Here is a 12,856-nt window from a genome sequence, read left to right as displayed (position 1 = left end):
ACACACACACACACATACACACACACACACACACACAGATGAGACAAGAAAAGCACAGAGTAGCTAATTACTCCAATTAGCATCTCCCTTATGTGAGGACATGGTCCCTAAAGAACGCTGTGTGTGTGTGTGTGTGTGTGTGTGTGTGTGTGTGTGTGTGTGTGTGTGTGTGTGTGTGTGTGTGTGTGTGTGTGTGTGTTTTATGTTTTTAGTCCTGAATTTGTATAGAAAAACGGCTAATCTACAGTGTCAGAAACATCATGTTTGTTTTACAAATGTTTTTCCTAAAGCAAAAAAAAAATAATATATATATATATATATATATATATATATATATATATATATATATATATATATATATTCATAATGCTTTGTACCTTAAAGTAGCAATTCCATCTCAAGGCAGGTAACAAAAATACCCCTGAAATGTAACTACATGGTGTGGCATTGCAGACTTCAATTACTGTAACTGGTCTGTTTTTTTGATTTCCTTATACTGTTTTTGAGGGGGAAGAATAGGTGTATAACACATCTTTTATTGAAACAAAAAACAAGAATGTGGTTAATTTTTGACCTTTTCTTTTGGCATTTATATCCATGTTGTGTTAAATAAATTAATTAATTAATTATTAAAAACGTAACAACACTTGGCTTTCTGAAAAGAAAGTGTCTGCGGCCAATGGGGAAAGCCGTTTTACTGCTCAATAAACACTTGATTCAACTTAGCAGTTAGTGTATATATAGCAGATGTCTTTTCTCAGGGAGATCGGCTGACTGTACTTGACTGACCCTCAAACACTGAAATGAAATCAGAAAAGGTCATTGTATATATATAAAAAGATTTATTGCTTAATAGTTTGTAATGAATCAGTAAGTTTTTATTAAAGCGCCAGCAGACACACACAGCTGGATGTGATCAAGCATACTGTGAGTACAAAGAGAGCTGAAACAGGGGTCACTGAGACAAGTGTTAGAAAGAGGATGGGTGCCATGCTTGGACACGCAGCAACACACACATTTCCCCCTCTACACACACTGCCACAAAAGGCATACTGAACAGTACACATGCACAAAGACACAGGTTTGTTTTTAATATAAAAGGGTTCATGCATATGTAACAGAGTCTTTATATTTACACTACTGTTCAAACATTTAATAATGATTATTTTCAAGACAATAACAAATCATCACTGACCTGAAACAAACATTGTATCTCCATTTCCGTTTTTGACAATGTGAATCTGGAAGATTTGCTGTATCAATTTCCTGATGAATTGACCAATAGAAAGGTTCTAAAATGACTTGCAATAAAATCTTTTTATTTTCGTTGAAAATTGCAACGTTTTTTTTCCTTCTCCTGTAAAGTTGGCATTTTGAGAAACAATTGTTTGTGTGAAAGTGATGATATACAGTGTATGTTTAAATACCCTAAAATAGATAAGCTTTTGGCTTAGCTAAGCAAAGTTTACGACCTTAACGCCAGGCTTCATATTGGCAATCGTGTAACTACATAGCTTCTGTATTAGTTTTTATAGTGGTTTTAATAGTGATACTAAATAATGTATTGTAGTTGCTAAGCCGTAAGATCAATAACTGAATGTCAAGCGTAGCGGTTAGACATGGTTGTTTCCCTTTTCCTGTTGTGTTTCCGTCCACAGTCTGATGGTGCATCTCTGGCTCGGCTCTTGGCAACGCTGTTCTTCTGGGAAGGCATGCGTTTCTTTGGGCACTGAAGTGCTCCGTATTTCCTCTGGCTGCAGAATTGGGGTGGGTCAGGGAGACCCTGCGGAGCCTTTTCCTCTCCCCCATTCCCTTCTCTGCTCCCTTCCCACTCCGCCCTCCTCTTCCCCCTCTCCTCCCCGGCTCCCACGATGCTTTGTGCAGGGGCTGTGGCCCGTGGCCCCCCGCCCAGCCCTCTCACTCACCGAGCACTGGCCAGCAGCAGCAGCACCCCAGAACATTCCGTGCTGCTAGAACCCCCAACAACACCCCCCCCCCCCCCCCCCCCCCACCACCACCACCACCACCACCAAAAAAAAAACAGGCACATAACTTGCATACATTTCATGGGATTTTTCAATGTTCCTGCATCTGCTACCACAGGGGACAGACAGGTTATTTTGTTTGACATATCAACAAGTGGTTAGAGCTAAATAAAGGATTTAACCCTACTGGATATAAAAAGATGGACGAGTTTCTCTTGGTCTTGATAAGACCCTAAGCTTTTGGTGATTCTGGTTATGTTGCTGAGATGATAGAAAGCTGTTAGGTGGTTTGTGAAGATGAGATCCAAGTATGTTAGAATTGTGACCTGGTATTTAGGCTTTAGAGCTCTGGATTCAAAGTGTGCATTCATCTTTTTTCTTTGTTTCCAAACAATGGCAATCTGATTTGTTTGATGTAGTTTAAAAGTTTACTGACACAGTGAGTCTTTAGGGCTGAAATCATCCAGTGAGAGAGCCGCATGTACTTCTGTTTAATCAGCGTAACTCTGGTAATCAATGTTACTGTTTTGAAGGATTCAGCCCAAAGGAGGCATGTAGAAATTAAACAAAAGGGGTCCAAGAGTTGATCTTTCGGGGACTCCACAGGTCATTGCCAACTTATCAGGTCCTACTGATAGTCAAAGTAACTCTTTTCCAAAAAAAAGAAATTGAGCCAGTTAAAGACTGTACCCAGTTAGTCCTAGCCCCAGTTGGTATTCCGTCATCTACAAGCACTTAGCACTGTGATGACAATTAGTCCAATAGTGCATTTTCAACTAAAAATTGCTTCGAGTTCTCTTTAAGCTGTTTTCGGACCCCTTGAAGGAAAAGATGGCTCTTAAGAAGTTAAACAGCAGTGCATTAAGGTCGAAAACCCCTGAACACTTCTTCCCTAGCATGTGATGTCAGCACTCAAAACCTTTTTAAAGTGCTTAAATCAATTTAAAACATTTCAGTGTGTGCTCATAGTTAAAATATAGCCATACTCGTTTAGGTGGAACAGCTGTATGTTTGAAGTGAACAAAACCTTTGTGAAGATTTATTTCTTCCTTAAAAATGCGCTTAAATCACACTGAAGCTGCTATTAGTAAGTGTCCTTGCGCACTGTTGCTTTCTGTCAGCATCTGCCCAGCGTGCAAAGGAAGTTAAAGCTGGAGGGGGTTTCTCTTGCCCTCTGTTCTCTGGTTTCCTGGGCCAGGACCCCCCCCGAGAGGAAGCTGTGGTTCAGGGGACAGCTCAATATCCTCTGCCCTGCTGCCGTCCGCACCTCCAGGGCAGAGCCTACTCCCCAAAACTCTCAGACAGGAGCTGGGCCTGAACTAATCCTGGCTAGGCCTGAATGGAGCTGTTTACACTGCAGGGATTAACACTGATTAGTGCTATCATAGCACAGGATTAACGGGAAGAGCTGGAAACGGGCAACTGATAGCCCCCTTCTGGTCTGGGCAAAGGGGGGGGGTCTTGGTTGACATTTCTCTCTGACAAAATAAACACACACGGCACCTTTAATTGAATGCTTCCTGCTTTCTCTATTTCTCTGTATACTGTATATCATTTCTTCATGCTTAGACTGATTAGTGGAGCTGTGTGAATTAGATACTCCTTAATATGCAGAAGCATATGTTGCATTGAGTTAAAAAAGAGAAAATTGAATATGACGGTACTTCACAGAGAACACATCAACTCTTTAAATACCATTCTAAACGAGAACAGAGATAAAACATGACATTTGCAACCCGACCCATGGAGTCTAGGGATGAATCAAGCCTAGATTGGTTGTGATGCGTTGATCTGTTGGTGATGAATCAACAGATTATTCTATTATTTAAAATATTTTTAAAAAGTAGATGCCCAGGTTTTGGTTGTAATTGTCTATATTTCAGTACCATGTTAATATATCCCCTATTATACCCCCACTACCTTATTTATCTGACTCCTTGTGTTTTGTGTGTGTTTTCAGGGAGGAGCGTGAGCGCTGGATCCGGGCAAAGTATGAACAGAAGCTTTTTGTGGCGTCTCTGATGTGCACAGAGTTGCCCCTGGGGCAACAGCTGCTGCAGGCCACGGCTGGGGAGGACCTACGTTCGGTGGTGGTGCTGCTGGCCCATGGCTCACGGGACGAAGTGAACGAGACGTGTGGGGAGGGAGATGGCCGCACTGCCCTGCATCTGGCCTGCCGCAAGGGCAATGTGGTCCTTACACAGCTCCTCATCTGGGTATGGCACTATGTGTTTTATTGTAGTTGCCCTTTTTGAGTGCTTAGTGGTAATATGTAGCCTATTATACTCAACAGTAGTAGTGAGGAGTGTACTGGTTAAAATACTGCTAAACGTTCATACGGATATGTCGCAAATAAGTGGATAAAACCTGCTAACCATAGCCTGTTTTTTCTTCATGCCCATATGGCAGTGGTTGTCCCTCACTTGAACTACTGGCTACACTGCCCCTATCCGTAAGCTTTCACAGCAGATTGGTGACCATCTTAATATAGTGTTTGTTAGCAAAATTAACCTAGCATACCAGGATCTGAACTAAAGAAGCAACCTTCAGATACCAAACATGTCTTGGTTGATCGACTGCATATGGGGTCAGTAATCAGTCAGGTTCATTTGATTCTTCTGTCAGAGTAGACCACAAATGATTTTCTCATATGCTATGGTTATCGTAAACCAATTAAGGCCGAGGGTGCACAACTCCTGGAGGGCTGGTCTCAAACTTAGTTTGGTGGCTGCTCTACTCACACACCTGATTCAACTCATCAGATAATCACCAGGCAAAGTGGATGTTTTTGAGTAGGACAACTAACAAACTTGGCTGGAAACTCTGCCCTCCAGGACTGGAGTTGTGCACTCCTGAACTGACGTCTGACCTCATGATATATTCAGCAAATCTGTAAGTCTGTGTTTGAGTCCTGTTTTAACATATTTTCTCTCTCGCTCTCTCGCTCTCTCTCTCTCTCTCTCTCTAGTACGGGGTAGACATCATGGCGCGGGACGCCCATGGCAACACAGCGCTGGCATATGCGCGGCAGGCTAACAGCCAGGAGTGTGTGGACATCCTGCTCCAGTACGGGTGTCCGGACGAGCGCTACCCTCTCATTGCCACACCCAACCTGTCTCGCAGGAATAACAACCGTAACAACAGCTGCAGCAGCACAGGCAGCGCAGCCCTTATTTGACACATCCTACACTCAGTAATAAACAAACACAACCAGAGATCCTTCCAAATGAATCAAACATCACACACACACAGCCTTCCCTAGTCTTCAATACACACACATCCACATGTATAGCCCTACCACTAGATTCATATTAATGAGAGAATTATGTACTACACTGATGGGAATGACTGCGATGGCCATTATGATGAAGAAACACTAATGGAACCACTGCGTTTGCACTCGCAATGCCTCATGCCTGCCACTAGCTTGTCGTGAGGGAGCTATTAGCACTCTTCTTTTGCCCGCCTACTTTTTCCAATGGCATGTACCTGACTCATCACGTAGCTCCTCCCATGTCAGGTGGCCTATTTTGGGAGAATGCCCCACCCCATTACTCTTCTGGATGCATGGCAGCACAGAGATGCACGACAACGAAAGTCTGAACCTGCTGCTGCTGCTGCCTCTGTCAAGTAATGCTGCACGATGAACGATGGGAGATGACAGCGAGGCGTAATCAGATGATGACTGCGTGGCCATTTAGACTCCTCAAAGCGTCCAGCTGCTGGTTTTCTTTCTTTCTTTCTTTCTGTGCGACTAAAAGGGACAAAAATTTGACGCGGGATTGGTCACTTGACCCTAACGATCCCACAGAACTTTACTGAGGTCTTTCCTGACCGGTGCTTTTGAATGCACATGTATCATGTCCTCACTTTCTGCCTCACACACTTCTTGTATTTTCTGTTGTGTTTTTCAGTGCATTTATTTAAAGCTATAAAAATCCTCATAAAAAAAATTCCAACCCCTTAAATGGATTTTTTTTTTTCTTTTTGTGAAAAAATGTCTTGTAAAGACTAAAAATACACCTAATTCTCACATATTTCCCATATGTGATAACACAGAGTTGCTTGTTTTAAGCTTGTTTTTTTATTCTTTTGGAGAGATCCTCCATTGGGACTGATTTGTGTGGAGTTTTGTAGGACCAGAGAAAAGTTCAGTTTAGAGCCAGGTTAGGTATGTGATAAGCAGGTATTTAAATTAAACCATGCCAGTGGATCATACTAGCTTATTGCTCATAACCTTTGTTATTCCAGTCTTTACAGAACTTAAAGGGAATTTCTCACGCAATTGTATTTATTTTTGTTTTTTTGTTTATTTTCCTTGTTGTTTTCCCCCCTCGGCTGCTAGCCGAGCTTCATGCCTTTTCCAGTGCAAACTATCAGGTCTTATATTCAGCCTCCCAGTCGCATGCTGACTGACAGCAAAGCTACTGGGGCTTCTGACTATCTTCTCTAAAGCGCTGGTCACAATCGACCGTGAGCAAGTGTGTGTTTGTATGTGTATATGGAAGTGTGAGCAAAAGCGAGAGAGAGAGCAAGCAAGAGTGCAAGAAGTCGTTTAGCTTTCTTATTCACATTAGCCATATTGATAATATTGATCAATACAGCCCTGTTTCCGAATGAAACAGCGTGCGGGCCAGGGAAGGATGCAACCTCGCAGGTCTGTCGATATCAAACGCACTCCAGTGCCCACGTCTGCACTTCTCCCTGTGCTTTATGTCAAAAACATCACCAAGGGGAAGAGGCCACCTCATCTATCCGCTCTTACTCAGTATCAGGTGCTCAGGAGACGGGAGAAACTCTCCACTATGTACTCGTACTATGTACTTATTTATGCCGGAGAGACTCTTGCCAGTCGAAGAAGCTCTTGTGTGTGTATGCGGTCATTTGTCAGCGTTACTAGAGATGTCCTATTCATTTCCCACCCGTTACCTGCTTGACGCCTTGGAGTCCTAAGCCCCCCATCAACTCTGCAAAGAGGCGGGCTTTTCTAATGCTTTGTCTAATCCCCTCTTGTCTTTCTCGCTTTGCTGCTTTTTGACTTTTAAAGACAGTGGTGGGACAGAATCTTTTTTTTTTTTATGAATATTTTAACCTAAATTGTGTGGTGTTTGGTGGCAGGTTGATGCTGTGTCATATGAACGTGAAAGTGTGTGTGTTTGAGAACTATTTTGCACTTGTGCTAAAAAGGGTTGTTTGAGGGAGCAGTGCCAGAGAATAACTACTTTTGGACCCACAAAGGTTTTGGGGAATTCAACTAGGCACGCAGGAGGAAATCATATTCATTATCAGCATTAAATAAATATGTAAGAGTATATGAGATGCACTGTATGGACCAAAGTATTGAGACACCTTCTCATTCATTGTTTCTTCCAAAATCAATGTTTTGTTTTTTGTTTTTTTTAAAGAGAGTTTATCCTGCTTTTGCTGGAGTAATGGTCTCTGCTGCCCAGGGAATGCTTTCTGCTAGATTACTGTGCGTTGCTGTACGGATTTGATTACATTCAGCAACAAGAGTGTTGGTGAGGTCAGGATGTTTGATAATCACCAGCCCACCTCATCCCCAACCCACTCCAAAAATAATTTAAAGGAGCACAATTTCAAAGAACACAGGTCCACAGCTCAATGCTGCTGACCTTTATACCAGTCTAGCTTGCTTATCTGCACCAGAGAGCCCTATTCTATTGCCAGTACTTCTCTACAGAAACTAGACACGCATTTGGACATATAGTGTAAGTTTGAAATTACAATCTGATGTTAATCAACAAGTAGTGTCAAATTCTACATTTGTAAATGTTGTCTCCAAAACTGCAGCTGCATCAGCAACTCCTGTTCTTAAATTCCCATACCGATGCATCCCAATTTATTAGGAATCCTGAAGATTTTTTTCTGTGGCACTGCTCAAAGAAACCCCTTTTGGCACCTGCATTTTTTGAGGGTGTACACTTCTTCTCTTAATCTCTTTCTATTTTTCTCTCTCTCGCTTTTTTTCTGTGTCCTTCCCGTTCTATTTGCCTTTATTCTTAACATTGAATTCTCCCATTGTGTGTCTGTGATGTATAGAAGCAAGCCCTGATCGACCTGTATGTAAGCAATACAAAGCCGGATGAAAGCCGGGTGACTTTTCCGAAGTAATAATTTCCTTGCGGCGCTGTTTGCAAATTGCCCATGCCAGTATTGGCTACTGTGTGGCACAGAGAGATGTTAAGACTCTGTTTCAGGTCATATGTCATTACGGGGGAGGGGGGGGTGTAGTATGTACATATGTGACTGCTCTCAGTGTAGGGTTTGTGGTCGAGAAGAACAGGAGAATAAAAACTGTAGCGGAAGTCTGCAAGTCTGTGACACTAAACAAGCAGTTTTACCTGCTGCTGTTGGTTTATATGGGTCTTTATAGCCTCGTAGGGACAAGGCCATGTCTCAGAAAACCATTCGTGCCCTGCGGAAGGCACTGAGGAGCGGGACTTGTGTAGAAGAGAGTGTACAGTTATGTAAGGTTAGAAGAAGTGATACGTTGTTTCTCGTCTCAGCAGAGGTGTAAAGTGTTTGCCTTGTATATAAATGTAGCAGGCCTGCTAGAGGTCGCACCACAGTACCCAGTTATTTATGACAAAATGCACTACAGCACACACACACACACACACACACACACACACACACACACACACACACACACACACACTGATTCTAGTGAACACCCAACACTATTGCGTCCACCCAGAGTCTTCTCTGTGAAAACCTTCCTTTTTGTTTCTGACCTTTTTTGCATGAACGGATGTAAATGTTTTTTCTTCATTGTGTAAATGTTCCAGTCTACACAAGCGAGCGTATGGACTGACAGGTGACACTAGTGAAAAAACAGTTTGCCATTGTAGGATTTGACATGCTTCATCTTTGGTCTTTGCTGTTTTCTGGCTTTATCCTCCTTCCCTTTTCATTGTTGCTCATTTATTGTTGGGATTTTGCTTCCAGTTTAAATAGTGGTCCATTTTCTCTCACATCATCGGGAAAGAATGAAGAAGCCGCAGTGGCACCTGTACAACTGAAATCAAGACAGCAACCAAAGGACATCATGCCCCTCTTATAGGTAGAATTAGCAGATAATTATAGGGGTTCATGTGTCAATTCCAAGTTGCTTTACTCACATCCTTGCTTTCAGACCAGGTTTGGCTTGCCATTTAACTGCCCCTTTGTGTACATAGCTGTAAAATGTGAGAAACACCATCGTATCATTTGCATTTTTATGTTTTTTTATTGTGTTTTTGTTACCTCATTTTTTTTTTTTTTTTTTTTTGGACAGTATCCGTGACACACCCGAACCCGAGAGGCCTGGGCAATTATTTATGAACGAATATGCTAATCTGAAAAGGGGAGGGGCTCTCACACTACTTTTTTTTTTTTTTAATTTTTGTATTTGTTCTTTTACAGTCCATTTGGCATCACGATTATCATCAACATTATGATTATGATTATCGTTGTTGTATATCTAATTATTATTATATTGAGTTTGTGTCAGCTGTACAGTTCTGTGTTGAAAAATTATACCTGATGCAGAGTCTTATACTGTAATGTGTCTCCTTTCAATAAAGAAAATAATACTTCTTAATATAACTCCATGTCCTGCTTTCTCTGTTATATAAGCACCGCTGGATGTCTTTACTCTGTCCATGTTAAGTCTTTTACCAAAGATTCCAAGAATAGACTTGAATTTAATAGCATTGCAGTGCCGACTTGTTACAAAGAAACAAGATATACCAAAGGACTGTAGCCATCAATCACACTGCATTATTTTCTATACACTGTAGTTCTGAGGGAAATGTAAGCATGCTCTAGTGGTCCACCAGGTGGACTCTGCATTCATTTCAAGCACAAAGCTTAGGGCTGTCCAGTAGGAATGTGTCTCAGCTGTTTAGCTATTAGACACCTTCCAAGGTCTTCCAATTTGGACCTTGAATCCAATTTCCAGTGCTGGACATTGTAATCTTTGGTAACTGTGATGCTATGTGGCCAATCAATTACATGAACTGTTCCCTTCCAGCAAAAACACAATCCAGGACTGGACACTGGACTCAAGGTTCAAGTTTGATGGCTAGACTTTAGGTGCAAGTTGTCTGACAAACATGAGAATTTCAAACCAGGCTCCCATCTGGTTTGAGGGAAATAAATATTTTATATTAAAGGTATTTTGGCCCACTCCTCATGAGCCAACTGCTCCAGTTGCCTCCGGTTTGAAGGGTGCCTTTTCCAGACGGCATGTTTAAGCTCCTTCCAAAGATGCTCAATAGGATTTAGGTCAGGGCTCATAGAAGGCCACTTCAGAATACTCCAATGTTTTCCTCTGCCACAGGGTCATTGTCCTGTTGCAAGACCCATGACCTGCGACTGAGACCAAGCTTTCCGACACTTGGCAGCACATTTCTCTCTAGAATCCCTTGATAGTATAGAGATTTTATTGTACCCTGCACAGATTCAAGACACCCTGTGCCAGATGCAGCAAAGCAGCCCCAGAACATAACAGAGCCTCCTTCATGTTTCATAGTAGGGACAGTGTTCTTTTCTTGATGTTTTATTTTTTCATCTGTAAAGATAGAGCTGGGGTGCCTTGGCAAAAAAAGTTCAATTTTTTTTTCATTCTTTGGGGCTTGTCAACATGTAGTTTGGCAAATTCCAGTCTGGCTCAAACAATGACGAATGATGCAATCTGACACTGATGTTCCTTGAGCTTGAAGTTCCCCTTTAATCTCTTTAGAAGTTTTTCTGGGCTCTTTTGTTACCATTCGTATTATCTGTCTCTTTAATTTGTCATCAATTTTCCTCATGCGGCCACGTCCAGGGAGGTTGGCTACAGTCCCATGGATCTTAAATTTCTGAATAATATGTGCAACTGTAGTCACAGGAACATCAAGCTGCTTGGAGATGGTCTTATAACCTTTACCTTTAACATGCTTGTCTATAATTTTCTTTCTAATCTCCTGAGACAACTCTTTCTTTTGCTTCCTCTGGTCCATGTTGAGTGTGGTACACACCATGTCACCAAACAGCACAGTGATACCTGTAGCCCTATATACAGACTGACTGATTACAAGATTGACACCTGTGATGCTACTTAGTGGACACACCTTGATTTAACATGTCCCTTTGGTCACATTATTTTCAGGGGGGATTTTCTGTTTCAAAATTGAGCCCTTCACACCAAGTGAAGTTTGCAGCTGGCCACATGGACAAATGATCACCGGAGACAAAAAAATGAATCATATGGCCATAATGACTAGAGGTACATGTTTAGAGGAGTAAAGGTGAGGCATTCACCTAACCCCTCTGCAAACCAAATTTCGGTACCAGCTGTTAAGCATGGTGGTGGTAGCATCATGCTATGGAGCTGTTTTGCTGGTACATTGCATCAAATGAGGTTGTGGAATGGATAAAGCGGGCTAACATGAAGTTTCTGGCATGACTTTCCCAAAGTGTTGATCTCAAATATGTGGACAGTGCATTAAAGTCAGGTCCATACAACAAAACCAACACATTTAATTAAACTCAATTTTGTGGTCAGAAATCCATCCAGAATTCTGCCAGAAGCTACTTGAAGGCTAGCAAAGGCATCTGGTCAAGGTGCAACTTGCAAATGGAATTTTGTTTGTTTTTTTGTTTTATTAAAGATGTTTACTGTAACTCCTTCAGCCACTAGAATAAGAACATGTCAAAGCAATCACTGAAAGCCCAACCTTGCCATTACATTCGTGTCCCTAATGAGTTTATGTAAACATGGTGTTCTATTCCTGGGTGGGCAGTTGAACTGCTAGTCTGCTGCATTTAAGACTGTGCTGTTATCCACTACGCAGTACCAAACACTAAGCACATACGCCACCGCTCACCACAGAACCAGTAGAACACAGTGCTCAGTCGTGTGGAAGGTCAGCCTGTGTGTCTTGCAGCTCGCCATGAGAAGGTGTTGGGGCTCTGCTGTAGATGAAGGCGTTTGGAGCTGTGGCCCTGTGGACTCTGCAGAGGCTCTAATGGGATAATGCTCCTCTAATCCTCTCCTCATCCTCTCTCTCAGGAAAAAGCACAGCAGCCCCACAAAAGCGGGCAGGGAGGGGACGAAAGGATTGGACAAAAAGCCCCCTGACCGGGGAACAAAAGAGGCCCGAGCAGCCTGGGGAAGCAGAATGTAATTAAAGAGATTAGACAAGGATGGGAGAGAAAAGGAGCGCTGTATGGAGAGGATGGAGAGGAAGCGGGGATATTGTGGCCAATGGTGTGTGCGCCGGCGTGTGAGAGGAAGAGGAGGTGATGGAGACTTTTTGAGAAATGGAGAAAGTGTGTTTCTGTGTTAATCTGAAGTTCAGGGGCAGTGGATATCCAGGGATCTCTACACAGCTTTTGAATATTCAGTACCTCTGAATTAGAATTTTAGAACCACAGTTCAGCAGGTTTTCTCCTTCATGCATAGACAAATGTTTTTTTTTTTATTATTTTACTTATTTTGTTTATTTATTGTACCAGAACCTATACCCAATGAAAAGGATGGCACAAAGGAAGTGTATTTGACAGGGTTTTGCTGCACGTTTAAGTAAGCGAGCACACCAGTCAGTTGTAGCAATGTGTAAAACGATCATCATGGGCAAAAGGGCATGATAATAAGGTACCAAGCAAAGGGTGGTGGCATCTCTGAAACCGCTAATCTTGTGGGATGTTTTAGAGCCGCCATAGTAAACCAAGTTAGACAGAGAATAGACTTCTCGCACATTGAATGCCTCCCAACAGTGTAACACGGGATCGCTCCCTAAAGAATTGAATTGATGCAATTTCCCCTTCTATCCCAAATAAAGCAGCCAAAGTTTTCCACTGTATCTCGGATGCTAATGTAGCTG

At 42.3% G+C, this 12,856-nt stretch overlaps 1 protein-coding gene across 1 annotated transcript in view; it reads left to right on the top strand.

The window, feature by feature from the left end:
- The window catches only part of agap1 (ArfGAP with GTPase domain, ankyrin repeat and PH domain 1), a 166,483-nt gene extending 156,890 nt beyond the window's left edge, over positions 1 to 9,593 (top strand). Inside the window, 2 exon segments of the mRNA XM_072683772.1 lie at positions 3,946 to 4,201; positions 4,954 to 9,593. Of these exon segments, the coding sequence (XP_072539873.1) occupies positions 3,946 to 4,201; positions 4,954 to 5,163 (466 nt within the window). The 3' untranslated portion in view covers positions 5,164 to 9,593.
- The last annotated feature ends 3,263 nt before the right edge of the window (positions 9,594 to 12,856 follow it).

This window comes from Salminus brasiliensis, chromosome 7 (genome assembly GCF_030463535.1).
Source record: "Salminus brasiliensis chromosome 7, fSalBra1.hap2, whole genome shotgun sequence".
Lineage (NCBI taxonomy): Eukaryota > Metazoa > Chordata > Actinopteri > Characiformes > Bryconidae > Salminus > Salminus brasiliensis.
The sequence above is the reverse complement of the archived record's forward strand: the minus strand, read 5'-3'. Positions and strand labels throughout refer to the sequence as shown.